This window comes from Dama dama, chromosome 15 (assembly GCF_033118175.1).
Source record: "Dama dama isolate Ldn47 chromosome 15, ASM3311817v1, whole genome shotgun sequence".
Classification (NCBI taxonomy): Eukaryota; Metazoa; Chordata; class Mammalia; order Artiodactyla; family Cervidae; genus Dama; species Dama dama.
In genome coordinates, this window is record NC_083695.1 from 55,167,758 (window position 1) to 55,193,952 (window position 26,195).

Consider the following 26,195-nt stretch of genomic DNA (forward strand, 5'->3'; position numbering starts at 1 on the left):
TGCCTAAAGTAACACAGCATGTAATTGGTAGATCTGAGATTCCAACTGAGAGGTCTACTTCCAGAGACCACACTCTTGACCATGCACTCTGGTACCTCCCATTTTACAGGTGAAAAATCCAAGGCACAGAGAAGTAACGGATACAACTGTTAGCAAAATCCAGACCTGAATCCAGGTTTCTCTGACCTCAGAGCCCAAGGGCTGAATCACCATACTATTGGCTCTCCAGACTCTGTTAAGTGGGACCAGCGGGAATGTGGACTGGGCTACAGAGCCCAAAATTCCTATTTAGAGTGGCTAAATAAGCACAGGCTTAGTCTTTAGTCCATGGACAAAAGCAATCTAAGGGTTAATCTCTTTAGCTTCAGTGATTAGAAGAATAGGGGCTAAGGGACCAAGCATCATTACACAGCCCGGGATCAGTTTAAAATTCCCATGTCTCTTTCTGTACATTTTCCTCTTTTCCATTCCCTCCAACTCTATCTCTATCAAGCTATTGTGCCTCGATTTTATTTAGCTTTTTAAAAATAACCTATCAAGCTTATTAAATAAAATGATGCATTGCCTTTTTTTTATTTTTACTTTTTTTTTGCATTGCCTATTTTTAATTCTTATATAATGACATTATGCACATACCCTTTATAGAAGTATGTAACATACAAATCTAAGTACAAACAAATCATAAAAGCCTCACAATTAAAAACAATGCACTTTACCTCTGGAAAAAAGAGGCAAAAACAATACATCTCAAGTTTTCTACATCCTCAGAGTCTGCCAAAAGCCTTCAATTTCTTTTCCCCTGAATCAGTCACTTTCAATAAAAAAGAATCCAGTGTCTACTTTAAATGTGAGTTTCTCTAGTAAGCTTCAAGCCCTTGATTTACAAAAATCTGATACCTACAAATCTTGTTGAGAAGATGTGTAAATCTGTAAAGTACTCAGGCAGACGGCAAGGTAATTTGCTTTGACTCAGAATGTGGTTTCTGGAGTATCGCTCTGCTCCAATACATGAGTTTGTCTAAAAGCAGCAAAGCCACACATGTTAGCTGGCACCCATCAAAGAATTCCCTCGAAGTAGTACTGAAAATAACTGAAAGTACAGTTAACTATGATGTTTCCCTCACTGAATAAGGTAGAAATAGGGTAGAAATAAGATTGGAGCTATTAGTTTTAAATGAAATGGCTTATTTTACTCTTGAAGGCAACTAAGGAAATGGGGGATTATAATACACTCTGGCTGTGCCTGAGCAAATAAAGCCCCCAGCTTGATTACCAGCACTTAGGTATTAGATTACAAAAAACACGAGAGCCAAACTGTTTGATCAAAACGTTCTGGGAGCTAACACAGCAAATAGAAACCATAAGGAAGCTGCCTTTACTTCTTCAACAAGTGTGATTTCCAAGAACAATAATTTAGAAACATCTGGAAACTAGAGGTCACCATAGGAAATGAGGAGAGCATAGTATTAGGTATTAAAAAACCAGGTCTGGACTTTCCTTAATCCATGATGTTACCCCAGATCACAAACTCTCTGGACCTCGTTATTACCTGTAAAATGAATGGAATGCACTAAGCAATCTTCACAGAATTTTTTTTTAAACCAGAACTGGTTTCAAATCCTCATTTCACTTGTATATACGGCTCTGTGACTCTGATCAAGTTGCTTAACCTCTGTGAGCTTCAAGTGCCTCAAATGTTAATTGTGAACTAAAATAATTTTCAAAATGAAAAAAATCTAAAATGTGAATGCTGGCTCTGCTTATAAAAGATGATGTTGTTGTTATTCAGTTGCTAAATCATATCTGACTTTGTGACCCCATGGACTGTAGCGCCCCAGGCTCCTCTGTCCATGGAATTCTCCAGGCAAGAATACTGGAGTGGGTTGCCATGCCCTTCTCCAGGGGATCTTCCTGACCCAGGGATCACATATGGGTCTCCTGTATTTCAGGCAGACAGATTCTTTACCATCTGAGTGTGTACCTTTGTGCAATCTTTCAAAAATCTGTTAAAAAAAAAAAAACTGAATTGCAAAGATCTCAGGGGAAAAATATAAATCTACACTATAAAATCTATAGATTTTAACCGTTTAGCAATAAAGTATGAAGGTAACTTTAAAAATATATCTTGGTGCTGAAGAAAATGGGAACTTTCATATTTCAATTTCTAGAAATTCTATTAGGCATTCAATAAATAATTTGTACTAATCAAAACATGGAGAAAAGTGATATATTTCATTTTATTTTCTAATTACTAATGTTAATTGTTTAAAACATCTTAAAAGCTGTCTCAGTTATTACATTCATCTCTCTCCAAGCACACATTCAGTACAAAGAACTGTCAGAAGCGGAAAGTGATAAGAACAGGAGAGGAGAAAGGCATGGAAAAAAGAATGCTGCGTGAGTGCTTTCTGAGCCCCAGATACCACACTAGTCTCTTTCAGTTTGTATTTATAATTTATCACCAGCTCTGTCCCTTGGTAGCTTACAACCTAGATGAAGACAGACATGTCACTCATTCAATGAACTATTGTCACTTGCTACCCACTGTCCCATGACCTGGAGCCAGGATTAACAGAGGCAAGCTGGACAAACAAAAACTAGAAAACAAATAAATAGACAACTTTAGATAATGAAGTGCTATGAAGAATCCAAGGTAAAGTAATGCAAAGGAAAATACTAGATACGAAAGTGACCAGGGGCTGCTCAGAAAGGACATCTTTGAGGAGATGGTACCTGCGTGTGTGCGTGTATACACACATTTATATATGCAATAATAATTAGCAAAATATTTAATATTATATTAAGTACCAAAGAAAATTAGACCTAAAAAATTCAGACCTAAAATAATCCCAAGGAAATACCATTTCACAGCGGTGTGGGAAGAAGAAAGTTTCCTGTAAATCAAAGGCAGATGGGACTTGAATTAAAAGGGATATTCCAATTTGCAGCAGAATGCAGAGAGAGACAGCCCCTAACTATGACTCCCAGCCACTGTTTTGATCACTGGTTTGATAACTGCTTTCAGTAATGTTTATGGTACAGTCTCCCACATTTTGTTTTAAATTCCCATCCTATTATTTCAGGAATTCCTAAACATTAGGGCACACCAGAATCACCCAAAGGAATGTTAAAGTAGAGATTTCAGGGCACTAGCCCAAGGTTCCTGATTCAGTGAGTTGAGGTGAGACTTAAGATCTTCCACTTCTAACAAGTTCCCAAGTGATGCTGGTGTTCTGAGTCCAGGTAATACTGCATCTGTTATGCCCTGCCCACCATTCTGGATTGTATAACACACAGAAACAGTATCAAGCAAGTCAGTGACTTATGGGGTGTTTTTGAAACTCTTGTTGCTACCATTTGCATTTTTATGAAATTGCTCTAAATCCTTTGTGTATGTGTGTATATAATTCTAATAGTTTGAATTCATAGTTACCTTGTACTTATATATTTATCAAAGCTGATTCTTATTACATAAACATCACTCACTCTGCTATTACTGATTTAAGAAAATCCAAATTTGGTCAATGGAATTTAAGACTTCCAGCCAATTGTGTAACTGAGGCTTGAAGCCTATTGCAAATGCATGAAACAGTTTATTGTCCCTGAAATTCCTTTCATCAATCCCCAGTGAATCACTGAAGTAAAATTATTCTTTATTCTCTCACTCTGAAATGTAATTCCTGTACCTGCATAATAACAAAGAAAGCAAACAGTGCCACCTCATTTCACTGTTGAATAAGCAACAGGTCTGGCAAGCTCCCCAACTGGCTCATAACCCACAGGCCTTTGCACCAGGCAAGATGGACTGGCATCAGAGCAAAGACTTCTGGGGTATACAGCCAGCCACGTAGCAAGCCAGGGTCTTTAGTGAGACAAAGCGGAGTCAGCCAGTCACCTACTCAGAGTTATGTCCCACTGGGGGTAGGACCACCTACTTTAGAGACCATTTAGTCTTGTTCATCTGTTTTCAGCCCCACTGGCACAAAAGCCCATTAGAATTCTTCCTTTCAAAAAAGCTCTACCCAAAAGAGGATGTTTATTGAAACCCTCCTCACCTTCTTCATGAAACACCTTCTTCATGAAATCACCACCTCAGGCACATAGAGATAACTGAAATTTCTCCCTTCGTCTCAAGTCTTATAAAGTCTTCTGTCTTACATTTCTCTCATGTACTCTTGTCCATTCTTTTATTTCACAATCCAAATAGCTCCTCTTTGTCTCTTTCATTTCACAAATAGCTCCCTAACCAGTTCTATATTCGCCTCAGGGACTGGAACTTATCTGTAACTTATCCATGCTCACTTCTTTTATTACTTGGCAGACTACGCATGGGAAGCCAAAATGGCAAGTGGGAGGCCAATATCAAGGAAATATATTAGTGCTAAAAAAAAAAAAAAAAAAAATTGGAAAGAGCTGGGAAGTTGTAGAAAGGTATAAAACATACTGTCTGCTTACAAAGTCCCTGTAGATAAACAACTCTCAATATAGTAGCCAAAAGCACAGACTTGGACTCGGGCAGCATTGTGTGGTCTTGGGCAAATTACTTAAATTCTCTGAGTATGCTTCACTTTTGCTGTCTCTAAAATGGAGCAAATACTCTCTACCTTTCAAAACTACTATGAAGCTTAGGGGGAAAATTCATATTATCCCCCAGTACAATGCCTGAATCCAGTAAGTATTCCATAAATGACAACCTGCTACTATTACTGCTATTGTTACTGTGAATCAAATCATTGCAACACTAACATACTGAATCTGTGTATGAAATTCAATTCCTCAGTTTCTGCATTACTCCAAAAACAAAAACCAAAAAACAGAACAGATGAGCTTTTCTGACACTAATAAGACTTAAGGTTAACAACAAATATCCTGGATCCAAAAACAATCTTAATATTCTAAACTTCACTGAGTAAACCATAAATTGATATCACACAGTCCCTCAAGGGAATTGATACCATTTGCAAAATAAGATGTTTGTTTGTATGAAATGTATTAAAAGGTAATTTATAGAGACAGAAAACAGATCATTGTGTGTCCAGGGGCAGAGGTGGAGCAAGGATTGACCAAAAGTGGGCCCCGGGTAATCTGGACCATAACACATATGTTCCAAAACTATAGTTGTAGTTGCCAACTCTACAAATTTACTAAAAATCATTGTACTAATATACATGTAGAGTGGGTGAGATTTATGGTATGCAAATTATATCGCAATAAAGTTGTTGAAAATAATGTATCTTTTTGGTAACATGAAACATTTCAGGATAAACTAGTATTTTTATCCTTATTCTAAAGCTTTCCACTATCAGCTTATCACCACACCTGTCATGAATTTGTCTGAGACAATTAATGTATTCCTCCATAAGTTAGGCCTGTTATTGCTTTTACCCACAATCATAATGTTTGTGAAAAGACATCTTGAAATGCAGTATAAAAGTCAGTAAGAGAAAACATTTATAGGCTAAGATTATGTTCTGCATCTAATAGTTTCTCAACCTGGACAGCAAATATTCAACTTGGGAATGAAGGGCTTTCAAACAGAAAACCATTATCAGTGAATAACGTCTATGCAAAGAGTTCAGGAAAGAGAAAAGGCATTTTGCTCTAAATATTTCTGATGGATTAAAATCACATCATTAAAGCAGTGGGTCTTTAAAAATGCACCAGGGCAGCAGTGCCCCAATCCACGTGTACAATGGCCCACAAGTTAAAATCAATGTTAAGAATAATATTACTATTGTACAATGTCACATAAATGCATCTGCAAAGAATTACTACAAATATCCTTCCTGTCTTTAGAATACAGACAGCTTTTCCTTCAGATACTACACAACTGTTTTTCACTATGATTCCCTAATATAAATGAACTACGTGGTTCTCAATTCAAACTTAGAAATCCATTCTTGACTTCTCTGTAGGCTTCTAACTGCTCACTGAATGAACTAAATGGCATAATTACAGACCTGCAAGCTTGCTTTATATTTGCCGTTCCCTATCCACAGTTAGCCCTCGGAAGTCAGCACAGGACTCTTGCCATCACTCAGTCTTCCTGAGTCAGATCCTACAAAGCCAGGCTGGGCTGCACCGGCTGTCCTTTGGGACCTTGTCATGACTGACACTCTTTCCACCTGTGCTCTTCAGTTTGGTTAAAAGATGTTCCAGTTCAGTCTCTCGGTCATGTCCAACTCTTTGCGACCCTATGAACTGTAGCACGCCAGGCCTCCTTATCCATCACCAACTCCCAGAGTCCACCCAAACCCACGTCCATTGAGTCGGTGACGCCATCCAACCATCTCATCCTCTGTCGTCCCCTTCTCCTCCTGCCCTCAATCTTTCCCAGCATTAGGGTGTTCTCAAATGAGTCAGCTCTTTGCATCAGGTGGCCAAAGATTGGAGTTTCACTTCAACATCAGTCCTTCCAATGAACACCCAGGACTGATCTCCTTTAGGATGGACTGGTTGGATCTCCTTGTAGTCCAAGAGACTCTCAAGAGTCTTCTCTAACACCACAGTTCAAAAGCATCAATTCTTCAGCACTCAGCTTTCTTTATAGTCCAACTCTCACATCCATACATGACTACTGGAAAAACCACAGCCTTGACTAGACAGACCTTTGTTGACAAAGTAATGTCTCTGCTTTTTAATATGCTCTCTAGGTTGGTCATAACTTTCCTTCCAAGGAGTAAGCGTCTTTTAATTTCATGGCTGCAGTCACCATCTGCAGTCATTTTGGAGCCCTCAAAAATAAAGTCTGACACTGTTTCCACTGTTTCCCCATCTATTTTCCATGAAATGATGGGACCAGATGATCTTAGTTTTCTGAATGTCGAGCTTTAAGCCAACTTTTTCACTCTCCTCTTTCACTTTCATCAAGAGGCTTTTTAGTTCCTCTTCACTTTCTGCCATAAGGGTGGTGTCATCTGCATATCTGAGGTTACTGATATTTCTCCTAGCAATCTTGATTCCAGTTTGTGCTTCCTCCAGCCCAGTGTTTCTCATGATGTACTCTTCATATAAGTTAAACAAGCAGGGTGACAATATACAGCCTTGACGTACTTCTTTTCCTATTTGGAACCAGTCTCTTGTTCCCTGTTCAGTTCTAACTGTTGCTTCCTGACCTGCATACAGGTTTCTCAAGAGGCAGGTCAGGTGGTCTGGTATTCCCATCTCTTTCAGAATTTTCAACAGTTTATTGTGATCCACACAGTCAAAGGCTTTGGCATGGTCAACAAAGCAGAAATAGATGTTTTTCTGGAACTCTCCTGCTTTTTGATGATCCAACAGATGTTGGCAATTTAATTTCTGGTTCCTCTGCCTTTTTAAAACCAGTTTGAACATCTGGAAGTTCGCAGTTCACGTATTGCTGAAGCCTAGCTTGGAGAATTTTAAGCATTAATTTACTAGCATGTGAGATGACTGCAATGTTTACACAACTCTAATAATGCAAAGAGCAACTCACTGGAAAAGATCCTGATGTTAGGAAAGACTGAGGGCAGGAGGAGAAGGGGACAACAAAGGATGAGATGGTTGGATAGCATCACCGACTCAATGAACATGAGTTTGAGCAAAATCTGGGAGGCAGTGAAGGACAGGGAAGCCTGGCGTGTTGCAGTCCATGGGGCTGCAAAGAGACACAATTCAGCAACTGAACAACAACAATGGAATTGGGTTTAACTTAGTAACACTGAAAATATAATGATAATTTCAACAGCTTATGTTTTCTGCTATTTGCAGAACTCCATAATATGTTTTATATCCTGTACTGAGGGACTCACAAACAAGATCTCTAATTAAATCCTCATTCACAATGAGAAAACAGAAGCTCAGATAGACTCAATCTCATACTCCTTGTGAGTAGGAAAGTAGCAACCGAAAGTGAGCCCATGCCCATATCCATTGTATATGCTGTGTTCTGAGCCTACCTGCTTGGATTTTCCATAAATGCACTGCTGAACCACAGAACTCAGTGGATTCTCAAGACCATCTCACGATGCATTGATGCTGCACATAGTGTGGAAAGAAGGATGAACTGAGTCTGATAGCCTGTTGTATTTACAGAGTTATCACTTATGAGCTGTTGGAGTCACAGAGTTATCCCTTATGGGTTATGGAGTTATCACTTATGGAGCTGTTGTATTGACAGAGTTATCACTTATGGGTTGTGTGACCTCACCTCATTGATCCTTAATCATCTCTTCTGTAAAATGGAAATGATCTGTTCTCCTTTATCCATTTAGATACTGTGAGGCATAAATGACCTACATTTACTTCTCCAGCCAATTAATAGATGTTATTAAGCTTCACTTTTTATTAGATACAAGATATACAGTTGCATTGATACATAGGTCTTTTAGGAATTTAACTTCAGCCATTAACAGAAGCATAAGGTCAGATAAGAGTTTTTAAAAAGTTTTTTTTTCTTAGGATTGAGTGTTTTCAGGTTCCATTCTGAAGAGCTAAGAGAAAATATGCTAAACAGAATCAATCTTTAATGTTCCCTATTTTATTATGGTTAATCTTGAGGTAAACACCCAATGAAATTTTATTTTATCATGAGTTTAATGATATCCATCATCTCATAATATTAAAATCTATGTGACTATTTGGATAGTTAAAATCAGCAAGCTATTATCATAAACTTGACAGGATTTTGTTAGTGAGAATTCTGTGTCCACAAAAAAGGATTTAAATTTTTGATAGATCATTCTTTAAGTTATTCCCATTCATTCCAGGCATGTATTTCTCAATTAACCCAGTTACTTTTTGAGGTGTTAACCTATTTATGAGGTTTTATGTCACAGAGCTTAAGTTGAGACATTTCAGTTGGAGAAAAAATATGCTTCTGTAGAAAGATAATTTAGAATCTCATCTTATTCCAACTAGAAGGGACTTTTCAAGACCATGCAATCCCAGGTTTCCAAGTGGAAATCTGAAATGCCTTCAGAGGCCAGGAGATAACACAAACAAGAGAGATGATGAGCTAGATAAAGACTGTATAGAGTGTCAGGGGCTGTGATGAACTCTTGGAGCACAGGGCCTCCTACAAAGGTGTAACAAGGCATTCAAGTTGAAAGTTTGTAAAACTCTTCTGGCCAAGACAAAGATGCCCCCAAGCTCTATTGAGCCAGTGATATGCTTCCCATTTTAAAAATTTTAAATTTCAAAGATGAAGCATATGAGGGCCAAGAACTTGGAGAGGCTTCTTTTTTGTCCTTCTTCTGGCTAAGAGTTACCAAGCCTCTACTGGGCGCCAGCCCTATTCTGGGCTCCAAAGTCACAACATGGAGCAGAAGAGAAACTGGTATTGTGTTCATGGCATTTACCATCTTGCAAGAGAAGGAGATGCTAACCAAACAATGACCCACCTGAAGAAATTCAGACTCGGAGGGACATGAAGAAGACAAAGCACACAGCACTACAAAGTCAGACACTGAGAACTGGACATCAGCCTCCAGTCCATGTACCCTGGGCTCAATTCTTGTAAAAACCCTGAAAAGGTAATGTCTTTTTTTTTTTTCCCTAGCATATTTGGGGTTGAGAAAGAGCTACATCTAGCAGAGCTCTACACTAGAGTAATCATTTAAGAAATATTTGGTAAAAATTGAACAAATAAACAACTGAAAAGTAATTTTCAGACTATGTTACCAGAAAAAAAAAAAAGAATCAGAAGGTATTTTATAAACTTTCTAATAATACTCAGTTAAATTAAGATGCTAACACTTAGGGGGAAATAGATAAGGAAATATAGCATTGGTAAATGAGGAAACATTTCTTTAAAATGAGAATTTAAATTTAAAATTAGTGGCACAGGCCACTAAAAACTTTCTTAACTGATAACAAACGAAAACAAAATGTGAAAGTACAAAAGACAGAGAAAGTTTTCTGCATATGAGACAGCAAAAACTACTTTAGGCACAAGCAACCGTATTAGGTAACAATTTGAACACAACAGAAATAGTTTCCTAGAAGAAGAGCTTCCTTGACACTTAGGTTTACTAGTCTCAAAAAGGGATAATTCTTGGCCACCACATGTTTATCACTATATGGGCATGAAAAAATGTGGATATATGAAAAATTCCCTGAGCTCAGTCGGTAAAGAAGCTACCTGCAATGCAGGAGACCAGGGTTCTCCTGTGTTGGGAAGATTCCCCTGGAGAAGGAAATGGCAATCCACTCCAGTATTCTTGCCTGGAAAAATCCCATTGGCAGAGAAGCCTTGAAGGCCACAGCCCATGGGGTCACAAGAATCAGACACAACTTTAGTGACTAAATCACCACCACCACTACCACAAAAAGGAGCACAATCATGAAAGAGAATTGAAATAGGACATATCCTTTAAAAAAATGAGTTGTTGGGACAATCAACGAGACGCATGGCACATGGAGAACACGCATGGACTCTGGGGTCACACACACGTGCTTTTGCCTGTTTCAACCTAAGATTTTATTTTGAGCAAGTTGTTTAACTTCTCTGTGCCTCACTTTCTCTATCTGAATAAATGGGATGAAGGGTACCTACTTTATCAAATTACTGTGAGAATTAAATGAGAAAGCTTATGTAGTCTACAGTCAGGCAAATATTTTAGTAATAATTAGCAGTAGCAGCAGTAGCAACACTAATTGGCCAGTAAAGACCAGGCTTAAAAGTGACAATTATTACCTTCATTTTATAAAGGATTTCAGTAAAGATGAGAGCGATTGTTCTATGTCTAGGGGGAAAAAAAAAGAAGAAAAGATAAAGAATGAGTCTAGTTTGAACAAGAAACCCTTAATCATGATGAAGCAATAGACTGAACTACAAAAAGAACTTTTGAAATATGGTGATGGTAGTCAAGAAGAAAAGGGGGAAATCTATCATGATTTAAAAACTCACTAGCAAGGGTTCACCTCGGTGTTATTTAATGACCTCTAAGTTCATCTAGCAGAAAAAGCCACTCTTGCCAAGACAAATAATGTCTACTTGAGATCTTTTCCATCTATCACACTGACAGTAACCCTTAGGAATCCAGAAGACAGAGCACTGCTCTGTGATGATAAATGACTTACAGGTCACAGGACTTCAGCGGTGGTACCAAAAGAAAAAGACAAGCCACAGAAGAGAAAGGGTCAACTGGGAAAGATAGCCTTCTCTGTGATGAGCAGTGTTCTGTCTCACATTTTAGTATGAAGGTTTTGGTGACGTGCTTCACCTAGTTTACCTCAGCACGTTCTGCTGTGAGCTCTTTACCAAAGTGTTTTTTTTTTTATATCAGTTCTTTTTATCTCTTAATTTTTGAGGTAATAGAAGGGTAACTCTGGATTGCTTAAAATAACCATATTATAGATGGACTCTAACTTTCAGTGAAAATAACAGGATTCTCTTTAAATATCAGAATTCTCTGAAATAATTTCTTGTAATAATCCATAAACATGTAAACACTCATACATATATAATGCTTCAAAGCATCTAACTTCTCAATTCCCAGAACTTCTCAGTACCTACTCAATATTATTTCCAATGCCACAGACTATACTCTTTTAGTAGTTCTCTTTCAAAAAAACAAAAACCTCTTTAAAAAAAAATACACTAGCTATTTCCCACCAAAACTCAAAAAGAAGGGGAAAAAGACATCTTAATGCCTTAAGCAAAGCATAAAAAAGGCAAAGGCCAGATGAATTCATGAAGTATGCAAAGAGGTGGCAAGAAGCTAATAAAAAATGTTTCATTCACAGTGGGCTCCTTATTGTATTTCTTTGCCATTCCTTTTCATGAGGACTATTTCAAAGTAATAATCATTTAATTTTATGCTATTCAATGCTTCATGAACAAGAAGTCATTTAGTTCTTGTTTCTTTTTTTCTTTCAGTAAGAGAGTGTAGATCTCCATACTAAATAATCCTAAAACATCTAGAAGGCAGTCAGGCAGATTACAATTTTTCATGCTGTATTTTTCTTTTATGAAGAACAACAAAAAGTCTGAAGTTAGATTTTGAAGAAAATGACTAGCCCCTGATGAAGGCTACCACTACAAAGAAATAGTCAAGCAGAGTTCCTTTCAAAATATTCTAAAGCTTTTCGGATCTACAAGAAACATTGTTCATACAAATGGATAATGGAGTTGAATATTATATTTTTACAAAGTATTAAGTGAATGACTAGAAACTTTGAGCAATTCTTTCATTTTGCACTGTACCAAATGCTGTGGGAGAAAAAGGATTTTCCTCTAAAAATTTAGAACTGTAAAAGTTCTCAAAATAAAAGAGTGATTCACTGAACAGATCTCCCAACCAAAAAATGACTCTTACTTTGCTGAGTGTCTCTGGACTTCCTTTTCTAACCTTTGGTATCCTCAGATAGTTACTAAATATGTGTTATTGTTGTTCAGTCACTAAGTTGTGTCCAACTTTTTGCCACCCCATGGACTGCAGCATGCCAGGCTCCTCTGTCCTCCACTCTCTCCCAGAGTTTGCTCAAACTCATGTCCATTGAGTCAACGGTGCTATCTAACCATTCCACCCTCTGCGGCCCCCTTCTTTTGCTTTCAATCTATCCCAGCATCAGGGTCTTTTCTAACGAGTCAGTTCTTCGCATAAGATGGCCAAAGTATTGGAGCTTCAGCATCAGTTCTTCCAGTGAATATTCAGGGTTTATTTCCTTTAAGATTGACTAGTTTGATATTCCTGAAGCCCAAGAGAATCTCAAGAGTCTTTTCCAGCACCGCAACTTGAAAGAATCGTTTCTTCAGGACTCAAGTCTTCATGGTCCAACTCTCACATCCATACATGACTACTGGGAAAATCATAGCTTTGACTACACGGACTGCTGTTGGCAAAGTGATGTCTCTGCTTTTTAATACGCTGTCTAGGTTTTTCACAGTTTTCCTTCCAATGAGCAAGTGTCTTTTAATTCCATGACTGCAGTTACCATCCGCAGTGATTTTGGAGTCCAAGAAAAGAAAACCCGCCACTGCTTCCACCTTTTCCCCTTCTACTTGCTGCAGTTAGGCAGAACGAAGACCACGATTCACACAGGGTTCCACAGTGCAAGCAGCGGACTCCAGGCTTTATTCCTCCGTATCTTTTCTTTTCTCTCCTTTCACTGGCATGAGTTGCCACTACAGGCTTAGCAAAGTAGTACTTGTCATTTTTAGATGTTTAATATTCCTCTGTAAAGGGTATGGTGACACCCTGTCAAAACCATGCAAGTCAAATATGAGGCCATCTTTTCTCCCTCATGGTAATATAAAATGTGTTTTTCAGTCACCAATGATTTAGGCAGAGCACATCTTAAGAAGATGTAAGTGAGAGCTATGCTGGCTTATATAGCATGCTCGCCAGCCACCTGTAAATGCCAAAAAGAATGACCAATCCACCCTGCAGTCCATCAGTAGCAATAACTCCAGGGGGGCAAAATTTAAAATTCCCATTTTTCTTGCTTGTCATGACAACTCTTTTTTTCTTTCCTCCCCGTCCAGACTTAGAAGCACTGTCAACACCATAATTTATTGATAGAGTTGGACCATTAAGATGATCTACAGTATATTCAGAAAGAGATGTTTTTCCCTCACATTATCTCATTATTCCTTGGCCTAAATCTGGTGAAAGCTTGATAGCACTGTAATACAATTGTTTTAGAAAACAGCAAAACTACTGTGCTTAACTAAAGTATATTTGTCATCACTGACATGGAACACAATTAACCAAATTAAACTGACTGCTGATACTATAATTATTTCAAGTTCAAAGAAATACAATGCTACTCATAAAGAGCAGATATGGTCTTAAAGTAAGAAAATATAACTGAGCATTAGAAGGTCCACAGCATTAAGAGATCTGTTTTTGAGACCTATTAACAATTTAAACTATTAACATATACTTTTGCAGGGCTTAAGTTACTTCACCTCTATATGGAAGGCAATGAAATTGCACCTGTTATAAAGGATTTCTGGTGAAGTTCAATTAGCACTTATGATCTTTAGACAGCCAAAGGTAATTAACATTTTTAAAAAAATTGTAGATACAGGTGGAAGTAGCATATATTGACACTAAATTGTCACTGATTCTTTTTCTATACAATTCCCCATCCTTTTATATCTTGGGTTATAAAAATTCTAAGACACAGATCCTTTCCCAGGGTCCTACCATCAATGCTGACCCTCTTTCTGCTGCTAACTGCTAAGCTACACAGGTGAACACATGATTTAGTTTTTGTTTCGTTTATTGCTGCTAATTCCTCTTGTCCTTCCCATTTAGGTCCAATAATCAAATGCATGACAAGAAACTGGATTCATAATGAAAGTGTTTACTTTCCTTATGATTACCTTCCCTATGTAATTAATGTTCCCAACCCTCTGCGCAGCCTTATGACATCTACTCTACTGTTACACTGTCAGCTGAATACATTTTCATGTTTTAGAAGGAGGGAGAAAGAAACAAGAAAGCTTCTCACTGACTCCAATTCGAAAGAGATTTTTTTTTTTTTTTACCAAAAAAGTATTAGTAATTATGTTAGCTGTTTTCAGCACTTATATAAAGTACTATACTGATTGATCCTTACCTGAGAAGATAATGATTCAATTACACATGTAAATAGGCTCCTATCAGAGAAAATTAGGGACATCTTAAAGACTTTGTATTTTGTTTTGTTTTTTAACAATATAAGGGGAAAGGGCTAAAGAGAGACCCAAAACTTGGCAATGGGAGCAGCAGTGAGGTTGTGACCACAAGGCGGAGGAATTCCCAGCGCTTTCGGGAGCTTTCCTGAGAGACACACCAAGATTCTCCCACTACAGTGGGAGTCACATCAGTCCTCTCGTCTGCCAGCAGGGCCCAGCCCTGTTCACTACTCAGACCAGACCGTCTGGAAAGGGGGCTGAGAGCTTGATGTACTAGCTCTGCTTTCTCTGAAGCCTCCCTGGAAAGTACTCCTCAGCCTGAGCTCAGGCTGTTTGCCTTAAAAGGATAAAATATCTGTAGGAGAAAAAAAAAAAAAAAAACTGTAGCTGGCTACAGAGACATCACATACCAGAAGAGGAGGCACTAGGAGCCCTGTGCGTCTCTCCCAAGGAGGGGCTAGTCATTGTTTCACCTTGAAGTACAGAACATTTCACAGAAGCATCTGGGATACCAGGAAACAATCTTATTGGCTCACGAGGCAGCTCCCCTCGGTGAGAGTGGAAAACAAACTTGGGCGGGTGGCTGACCCTAAGGTGTCATATTTGAATTGTGGCCAGGACTCATGGCTGGCAAGAAAGAGGGAAGCATACTTACCCACGGAAGGGAGCTGCTGCCACTTTCTGTGGCCCAGAGCCCTGCAGGTCACCCCAGAGATCATGGTGAAAGTGACAAGTGTGGGTGCTATGGAAAGTGGGAAACTGGATCTGCCTGGCTCCACTGCAAGCAGGGGATTAAGGTTAGTAAAAAAGAAAAAAAAAAAAAAAAAAGAACCAAGAAAAGTGCTTTCCCAGGGGATGGCAATTCCAGGAACCTGTAGGAGCTGACATGGAATGAGCCACGAAGGAGGTTCTCGATCCTGGCTGCATATTAGAGTCGCCTTGGGAGTGCAAACAATATACCTCCACCTCCAGCCCACCAAGGGGCAATTAAATCAGAATCCCTGGAGGTGGCACCCCAGGAAAAAATTTTTTTTAATTCCCTAGGTGATTCTAACATGAAGCCTAGGGTTGAGAACCGATGAACTTGGTAAGGTAATGATTATTTCTTTGAGAGAATAAACAACAGGCATTAACTTAATAGTATACACCTACGATTTGGAAAAAACAAAAACAAAACCATGTTGCTTTTCCAAGTCCTAAGTAGTTAAAGGTTTTAGCCAACAGACACATTCAACTCTTTAAGTGGAAAGTTTATCCTGGTGCTTTAATATTTCTCTCCCTCTCCCCTCTCACCCTCCCCCTTTCTCTCTCTCTCTCTCATACACACACACACACCTGTTGTCTTCTCATCAGACTGTTTCCTACATCATGCTGTTCACTGGAACTATCTTAGAAATCTTTAAAAAACACTGATGGTTAGCTTCCACCTCCAGACATTCTGATTTTAATGGGTTTGGGTTTTTTCTAAAGCTCCTCAGATGATTCTAATGTGCAGCAGTAAAGTTTGGGAACCAAACTTTGGTTGGTCCTGTCTTATTTTTTCTACTTTTCCCCAAACACTTCTGCTTCCTATTTAATTACTGGTGAGCAGATACTCCCCACAGAACAGCCTTTATGGTATCTATTAGGATCATGAAACTGCCTAATCCTCCCACCCCTTTGGGAAGCAGAAGAACCTAGAGGCTAATGAGAAGGGCTCTCAAGTTCAAATTCCAATTCAGCCTTTTACCAAGTGTGTGGCTTTGAGCAAGTTACTTAGCTTCTCTGAATTTCAGTGTCTTGTCCCTTACTGTCATGAAATGGGATAATCTGGAGTGTTTCTCACAAGGTTATTTGATTTAAAAAAGACAATCTATAGAAAGCACAGGGAGCAGTGGTCTGACACAGAGTAAGGGCTCGATAAATGTCAGCCATTGCGATCATGATGGGCAGTACCATTCTGACCTATTTTTTTCAGAAACAGTGATGCACTGACTTACCCTCCACTTTCTTTTTCTGCATGATGGCCTGCACAAGGACCATCAAGCCCTCCCTGGTATCAGACTAAAGGATGTTTCAAAGGGACAATATGAGGTATTCAAAACAAGCATTGGTCTAAAGGGAAACATTTTAATGGTTTTTTAACCAAAATTCCAGTATGGTTTCAACTCCCAAAGGAGGCCAGCCATTGGTACATTCCAATTCGGGTGTTTTCATACACAGAGTTCCCTCTTACCTGTAAATTCTGTTCCAGTCTCATTGCCTATTCACTTGCCCACAAAGCCCACTAATCCTTTTCAACTTGGCAAACATGCCATAGCTTTCGCAGTAGTCATCCTGTTTTGCCCTTTCCTGTCCTCCTGACACACATCTCTTCTTCCCACTCCCTCCTGCTTCTTTCCTATTAATAACTATGATTAAAAAGCCCATTCAGAAGCAAGGCGCTTTGCGAGTATACTATTAGTCCTACCTTTTGCTCAACATCTGCTCTGTGTAGCTACAGATTCTGTGCTCTTGTTTATATTTACATGACAGTTTTGGAGGGAGAACATCCCTCTGCTCTAAGAAACAAGATATATTCGGAGTTCAAACAGGCTGCACATACTTAACTTACCAGAAAACACATTTGAAGGAGGTGCCGAGGAATGCAGTCATTATAGAAGATGGTGAGAAGGAAGGGGAACTGGTGTCAGAAGGCTGGGTGTGTGGAAATAAGAGAGGGACTGTCAGGGAAGGGGTGGCAAACAGCGCCAGCTCAACAGTTCAGATTAGGATTCAAAATGCCACAGATGTGATTGCATAAGAAGCTGTTGTGCATACGGGTAAATGCTGCTTTCAACATGCTCTTATTTATCATATTGTCTTGCATTCTCAGAGCGTGGAACATTCAAGTCGGAGGGTCTGAGTGCTAGCATCGGGCCCAGTTCTCTGGGATAGGGAAGCAGCACCTATGGCAAAAATGAGAGAAAGAGCAGCAGTCTGGTGTTCGAATCTGGTTGCTAGGATACTATGGAGACCCTCCATTGCTAGGCAGACAGGGAGAAAAAAAAATGCGTCCATATGCCTTATAACCTGCAAACACCAACAATAGAGACATCATCCTCCTTCTTCTATCCTTTACCATTAAGAATCCAAACCCAACTCTTTAGTGAAATAAAAGTAGTGGAAGCTTGGAAATGTGGCCCAGGAGAGCAAGGAACTTGGTCATTTATATTCTCAGGCAGTTTCTAGAGCTACTCTATTGAAAGGCTTGTCAGTATTTTCATGATAAGCCCCATTTCAGGGGCACAAACTGTGCTTCAAAAATACCCTAACATGGTTTTAACAGCCTGGTCTTATTTTTATAAAGGCTGCTACAACTTCAATTTTATTGCATAGACTATAATGTCAAATTAACAATCAAACTTAAATTGGATAGTCTATTAGAATAACATTAAGTTGGAATTGAACTCCCCCATAAGAACAAGGAAGATGAATTTACAAAATCAACTTGAGGTTCAAGTGCCACCTAGGTTCTGTTTGCTGGGGTGTGTGAAGAATCCACCATGCTAGTCTGTGGCATAAAATGAGATTATTTCCAGTGGGAACATTCAGAAGTGAGTGGAAAGAGGAACTTGTTTTCTTTAAGAGCAGAACTCAGCTTCTTTAAGAGTGTTAATCATCTGCTGCTTGGTTAAATTAAATATTATTACCTAATCAGGATAGTTTTAGTTATTATCAGAACCATGCAGGTGGGAGATGCTGGACTGGAATGACATTCTGAGATTCAGAGCTTTACTAATGGGTAACAATTAGTCCTCAGTGTAAGTGTGCATGCATGCACGTGCACACACACACACATACCCCCCTCAGTTATTCTAAAAACAAGCAGAAACGCCGTCTCAGCTACTCATCCGGATCCTCTCTGGCTGCAGCGTGGTTTTCCTCAATTCCCACATGGTATTCTGGTACAGGCACTAGTTGCTGTGGTTCCCCAGATGTACCCTCTGCTTTCCTTTGTTGTCTTGACCCTTTGCTGATGTCCCTCCCCACCCTAACCCCACCACTCTCACCCCATCACCACGCACCTAAATCACGCCATCGATCAAATACTTTAAACACCTCGACTTCCACAAGAGTTTCTGATACCCTAAAATTAAATGGGCTCAATTTTGTTTTGCCAACTGTCTTAGGGATCTCCTATGTGACTTGCCTTACTCTATTTCTAGAATATTCTCTTGTGCAGTATTGTTAAGTGCAGGAGTTACTGGTTAACTCCTTTGTGATAGGACTCACACATCTCACATCCGAATGCCTGACACTAACTTGCACATGGTCATCTGAATGCCTGACACTAACTTGCACGTTCCACAAAAGTGCTGAACTGACCTACTGGACGTATCTGAAATGTAATTGTTACCTCTGATGATACTTATGCTTTAATATTATGTCATCTATGATTACACTAAAATCCTAGAATTTTCCCAACTTCCTAACAGACAGCCTTTAGGAAGATTCTATTTCTCTTGAAATGTACTATGTCAAGGCTTAAAAATAATCAGATAAGATTGTGTTAAAATTAATGCCTCCCTAAAAATAAGAAGAATATATTTCTTTTTATCCTCAGCTCTCCAAAGTCCTTCACAGTCAAGCGTGTCATGTTACAAAACAAAACACATCATCATCCTTTGAAATTCGGTTACCTCTGGGCTAACAGCTTAACAAAAATACAGAGACACTAATAACTTCTGACAGGAACTCAACTCTTAGGAGGGCAAAATGGAAAGGACTTGAGAATATTTACCATAGGTAAAGGGTTTAGAGATCAACATACCAGTGACTGAATGTTCTAACCTACCACAGAGTCAATTTTCAGGAATAAACTAGCATGAAATAAAATTACTTTAAAAATCCATGGGTACTACACTGTCTGCATAATCAACAGGCTATCTGGTAAAAAAAAAAAAATGAATATTTTATACAGTTTTCATCTTTAAGGATTTATTTACCTAATTCAATCCAAAACATACAGTCTGATAGTTTTACCTTCTCAAGTAGTTATTTAGGAGCAGTGGAGTATAGATTCCAATTTGCTAATCAGTTCTTTTGCCCATCACATTCACAACAGAAAAAGGGTTTTCGGGCTATTTCTACACATGTGTAAAAGAGTCAAACAAAAATACCAGCCCTCATAAGCACTCACAGGTGCAGCAGGAGTGCCTGGCTCTGAGCTGGAATCCCACACAGCCTTCCCTCCAATTCCTAGCACACAGGGAAAACTCCAAACCAGAACTATTAAGATGATTTAAGTTCATAAGTTAATTTACATGTTATACTATTTGTCAAATGATTACTTAAAAAAAAACACAAAGAAGTTTTTTAAAGATTCTAATCCTTAGAAGGCAACCTCAGTAAGCAAAAAGTAAACATACATATATGGATACATCAGATAACTGAGTAGGACATTCTCTGGACAGCTACCTACATCCAGTAGAAAGAGAATAGAAAACTACATGAGCATGAATTTGCAATCAATTTGGGGCTATTTTGATGATTTCATTTTAACTCAAACTCTCAAAAATCTGCAAGTTTTAAAAAGATGACCAAATTTAGGCTGAACTAAAAATAAAATATAAAGATATAAACACTTGTTGCCAGTAAGTCGGTATAATCAAATTGTTTATAGTGAAACAAACAGAAATTCAAACAAGTCTCCTTCACTTTGGTTAAGTTTTCCTAATTCTTCGTGGAACTACCTTGTAGGATCATTCAAATGACCTAAGTGTAATCATTTTGCATACAATATGCTTCTCCTCTTACCAAAGGTACACTCTACCACGCAAGCCAATTTTATTCTAGTTTTCTTTATGTAAGTGTGAAAAAAGAACAGATGTTTTTCCAAAATTATTTAAGTTTGGAAGACATTCATTCTATAGTTTTCTTCAATATAAATCCTTCAGAATCCCCAAACCCTTCATGGTGATACCTTAATAGCTGACTTCCTAAAAGTACAAGTTATTAAATAAAGATAAGAATGCAAATGCACAGTGCGGTTCAACTGATAAAACGCTGATCATAACTGGATGTTGTGAATTATTTGCCAATTTCATTTTCCACCATGGACTTTAAAAAAAAAAAAAATCTAGTTGTTCTGTCATGCACTAAGAGATTTCTAAAACTTTACCACATTATACAGCTCAGACTACACTGCCTAGATTCCTTTAGATCTTGTCCGATAAATTGTTTCATTGGAGTTATCAGCTGGCTTGATCATGCTTCAAATAAAACTGATTAAAATGGTCTTTTTAAGAAAGGAGAGTTTGCTCTGAGTTACTCCAAAGTCCTGCCGATACTAAAATGAGATCCTATGGTGTGCTGAAAGATACAGAGAGCTGTCTTTGAGTTATTTTTTTCATTATGCAAAACTTGGCCCTGGAGAGATGGCCATGTACCTCGTTAGCTGAAACAGGCAAGCATGTCAGCACTGCAAATTAACTTACCGGAGAAATCTGAAGTGGATTCAGATCATTCAGGTTTCTAAAGTAGATCTAAATCCACTCAACTACTGGGGCAACCTGGTGAGGTTAGAATCTCAGAAATGTGTATCTTTATTGTCTTTTCTCCCCACACAGAGAATACCAATTCCTCCTTAAGCTAAATCTGCATGAGGAAACAGCAAATGTTCTATGGCAACCAACAAGGAGAGGAACAAGTCTAAGTTTTCAAAACTATAATTAGTATATACTCACAATCTGCTCCCCCCCCCCACCCCGATCCAATAAATACAAATGGGAACAGTCCAATACTCTTTCTCCTTATATTAAATCTTTGTGTTTATTAAGTAAAAGGCTCCCAGGGACCTTGTATTATTATGTAACACGTGTCATCCAGCCAGTGTGATGTAGTTTGGAATAGAGTAACAAATCCCTTGGTTTATCAATTCTGTCATTAGTAACTTAAAATACCATTCATCTGGGTGCTTACTCTGTGCCAACTTCGTGTTCCTGCCACTTTACTATCCATAAGAACTCCAAGTTGAGTGATGTGTAACAAGTTCCATTCAACTTTCCCACCCAGGTTGTGAAACCCACTGACATCAGAACTACACAGTTGTTTAAAATGCTAGAACAATACCAGAGTGGTTGCATCAGAAGCCAGGAGTGAGGCAAATAATGTGTCCACGATGTCAGTAAAGGTAAGTGGACTTCTCTTCATCTGACCCCAGAAACATGTAACCTTCTGGGGGAGACAGAGGCACCCCATTAGCAACATTATATTAAGTCCTTAAGGAATATAAGCAATATTCTCCTTCAAATATTATGAAAAAAATATTTTAAAAAAATCAACAGACTAGGTTTCCATTTGTGGATTGTAAATGTCATCCAATTCTGGAAATCAAAAACTCTTTCCTTTTATATGTGTATCTGCTTATTTTTGACACTTTAATGATGCCAGAACATCAGGTTTGAAGGGTACCACTGAGAATTACCAGCATGTAGAGAAATCCGGGAGAGCCACAAAAGCATAGAAAGTAAGGGTGATAGCAGACGCATTTCAAGTCTGATGAGCCTGCAGTTAGGATTTTCCGGTTGGGAAGGTTTGCCAGGGCATTTAGGAGATGAGGCTTTCAATTCTCTCACTCATACTTACACAACCTGACACACACCTGGGGCGCATTCAAACTCTACGTACAGTAGATGGCCTATATGAACGTATATATGTATTAAAAAAAAAAATAGCTTGACATCTAACAAAGACAGGAAGGCAACGTAGGTGCAGTGAGTCTGGTCTGAGAAACGTGCACGGCCCCTCAAGAAGTGCGGGTTAAAATGAAACATTTCTGAGGGTGAGGATCAACAAGGCAAGCGGGAGGGGCGGGAGCCGACAGACAATACATAGACCCGCAGCTCCCCACCGACCGGGTGCCACACGACCCGGAGCGTAACCCCTGCTTACTGTGGACTCTTGGGGTAGAAGGGCAGGGTCACATGGCTGAGATCCTGGATGTCAAAGGCGGTGGGCTCAGCGGAGATCGCCTGCCGCTTGGTTCGCGGCTCGCCTTGCAAGGTGCTCGCGCTCTGCTTCTGCGCCTGCTGGGTGGCCGGCCGGATCACCGAACGGTACTTGTCCAGCTCGTTCTGCAGCTTCTGGATCAATTCGTCCTTCTGATCCAACTCCAGCTCCAGCTCGTCGATGAGAGCATCCCGCTGCCTCAGCTCCTCGATCTTCTCCTGGAGCGCGTACTGTAAATCCCGCAGGGTGCCCATGCTCCTCCGGGCTGCCGGGGGCTCCTTCCTGCCGCTGCTCCGCGTCTTGGGGCTTCCTCCCCTCTCCGATCAACTTTCCCCAAAGTCGCTGCTGCCTCCCGAGTGCAAAAGCTTCCTACTTGAGACCAAAGCCAGCCTTGGCTTCTGAGCATGCCCAGTCTGCCGGCTCCAGCCACCGAGAGTTTCAGGGCAGATTCCACTTCTCCGGGCTGACTGTGAGGCTGAGAGCCGGGATAAGCCAAACGGCAGGTCGGGCCGGGCTTCCACCTGAACCGTGGCGGGCGCCGGGGAGGAGAGACGCGAGCGCGGTGGCGGGCCACGGGAGAAGGGGCTCGTACGGTGCGGGTGCGGTGGGGGGCTCCGAGGCCGCGGCGGGTCTGCGCGGGTCACTCGGCCGGGCGCTGAAGGAAGCCGGCGGAGAGTGTGGGGAGCCTGATAAACCTCTGGGCGCGCCAGGGGATGCGCGGGCGGGGCGAGGCGGGAGCACTACTTCGGGGGTGGGGAGGCGGGCGGGAGAGGACCGGAGGGACCCCGAGCAAACTGGGGAGGTGTCTGCCGCCCCGGAGCCTACCGGGCTGGAGGACGTGGGGACTACAATCCCGGCGACGAGCGACGGCAGAGCGGACTCTGCCTCGTAAGCGCTCTGAGTTCTGGAGGTGTCTGGACTGGCAGCCTCGCGGAGAAAGGATCCCCAGCCTGTGGCTGAGCTCTCGCGTCTGCCTCGCCGCCTTCCTCACGGGGAGCGCCTCACACAGGTGGTAACGCTCGGAAACAAACTTGCCTCTCAGGAGAGGAGAGCGAATCGGTGCAGGGGAGGGGTTTCCACTCACACCCGGGTGCTTTTGGGGGCGAGGGGGAGCTTCTGATCCCACCCCCACCCGCGCCAGCGTTTCCAGCTGCTTCGAATGACTCCCCTTTCCGCTGCTTCTAAACTCGGATTCATGAACTCTTCTTAGGGCAAAGGCCAGAACGGGATGGGACTGAGCCCTAGAAGGCTGCTCAGCTTCCCCACTGTCCGTCCCACTTAACCAGTGTCTGCGGAATAGTTCGTGGAAGGGCCTTCCTCCTTCCACTTGCTGAATTTGCAGCGGGGAGTCGGGGGTGGGAGGCGGGCAGGTCAAAATCACTGCGGTATTCGAAAAAGTTCACTCTGAAATTGAACCTAAAATTACTTTCTTAGTAAGCAAACTGTTAGGGCGCTAGCCTTCCCCTTGAACGGCAAGACACAAACTCTGACGAAGAGAGAAAATCTTAAAGAAAAGGGGGGACCCTAGACGGGCCGGGGTAAACTGTACACCGTACCGCCCCACCCCCACCGCCCCCATCCCTGCCTGCTCCGTATTTCCTAAAATGATGACAATTTAGATAGCATCCTTTCTGTCCAAGGCCAATTCTTCTATCATGCTTAGAATCTTCCATAACACTTAAATTCCTCATATTTACCTAAATCTTCACCGAGTCATTTAAATTTTTAGCATCTTTATTAGCAGTCCTTTAATTACGATTCTTGAGAACTCAATGTTATAATCCTCGATGTTCTATTTGGCCATTCCTTAACACTAAATAAAACAAAGTAGACAGAAGATACACTAAGATTCTGAATTGCAATCCAGAACTATTCACTGGAATCTACATTAGCCAAGGACATGTATCAGTCTCAAAAAAAGTGCTCACTTTTGCTTTTGAATACACAACCTGTTCTAAGAAGAGCAAAAAGGAAAATGGGGAGGCGAATGAGGAAAAAAGGAGGAAAGAAAAGAACAGAACCAGCTAGCTAGTGTCACCTTAATAAGCTTTTTGATGTAAAGTATATTTAATTTTGTCTGTAATTAAGGTATAAATGAAAAAGGATACACAATCCTAAACATTCTACCCAGATTATGATTTAATTCTCTCACTAGACATGATATGACACAATTGTTCTGCTTTCCAATGTGGATGTTTTCAGAAGTGCATTTATTTCAGAATGCATTGTACAAGGGGAATGATTCCCCCAAACAAACATGAATAACTTACAAATACTGAGAGCAGTAAATAGTTCTGAATTACTGTTGTTTTAATGAAAACTAAACCAAGCAGAAGTGCTCCGGCTTTGTATAACTGACTCTTTTCTAAAAGAGCTTCCATGACATTTTCCTTCTTCCAGGCAAAAGGCCAAATTCTTATCTTATTTAACCTATGGGAATTCTTTAATTCCATGGGAAAATGTCAAAAACTTAATGAGACTCCTTTCCTATAGATCTCTTATAGGGGTTCAGGAGCCCAAGAGTTTATGTCTAAAAATATATCAGGGGCATTGTATAGGGGACATCATTAGACAACTGCTAAGCAAGATTATGCTGTAAGGTTCATTTGAGGCTTAAATGGGGTTACTTAATGTCTTTGAGCAGCACAAAGTAAGAAGATTCTTCTTCATTTGTAGAAAGCTTGTCTACACATAAAAAGGATAAAAGAAACTAAAGCATTTTCCCCAAAAATAAAAAATTGCATTTAAACCAAGAAAAAAGTTTTTTTAAACAAAAATGAAATTTCTTCCACTGTTATGTAAATATTTTTCACTAAACTACCATAATCTATATACCACTAGAGGATGTTACATTTTCATTTTAAATGGAATTCTTGTGATACAAAATATATTCCTTGATGAATCCCATGGTGAGAATCAGAAATTTGTTGTAATAAATGCAAAGAAAGTAAACAGCTGAGAAGATATGGCTATTACAATTTGACTTACACTTTAAAAGATGTTCAAGTTATAAGAATATATTTGGCTGCATTACTGTATATAATGAAAAAAATAAAATTATCTTTGAATATTTTATATATGAAAAATCCTGAATTCTAGGCTTTTCTATTTTTAAAGTCAAAATAAATATTTTAAGTATTTCAGTGATGTCCTTGACTGTTTGTTTAAATCTTGAGGGACCTTGGTTTTCTATCTCTACCTTTTGGGTGATTCTAATATTTTCTTAAAACATCTTTTGCATTGCATTTGGTAAATGCTGGAAATAAATACATACAAAATCTAGGTATTATAGTTTCATTTCAACAGACAGATATATTTACTATATGTCTTATAATAAACTTAATTGGCTAAGTTATAATATCACAGATCACACACAAGCTTACTTTCTGCTATTAGAAAGTGGCTGCCGCAAATTTGGGGTGGACTGAAACTGCATATATTCAGCTTTCCCACTGCCTAGTTGGGATGAGGTCTTGATGTTAGATGCTAAAGCATAGAACAATGTCATTTTGAAGGAACTTAATTCATATACTGGAATTCCAGAGTAACTTTTCAGCAGTCTCTCTTTGTTATAGCTCTAACAGGAGCAAAATTCCAGTAGCCAGATCCACCTGTGGCATATTAATGCTCTTCA

At 39.8% G+C, this 26,195-nt stretch overlaps 1 protein-coding gene across 2 annotated transcripts in view; it reads right to left on the reverse strand.

Moving 5' to 3' along the window:
* PRKG1 (protein kinase cGMP-dependent 1) overlaps nucleotides 1–26,195 on the reverse strand; it is a 1,349,869-nt gene that overhangs the window by 1,235,374 nt on the left and 88,300 nt on the right. The window contains exon 1 of one of the 2 annotated variants that reach the window (XM_061162076.1): nucleotides 22,505–23,203. The exons of the other annotated variant lie outside the window; for it this stretch is intronic. Coding sequence (XP_061018059.1) covers nucleotides 22,505–22,815 — 311 coding nt within the window. The 5' untranslated portion in view covers nucleotides 22,816–23,203. Of the gene's footprint in view, nucleotides 1–22,504; nucleotides 23,204–26,195 lie in introns of those variants that run through there. 2 annotated transcript variants of the gene reach the window in all.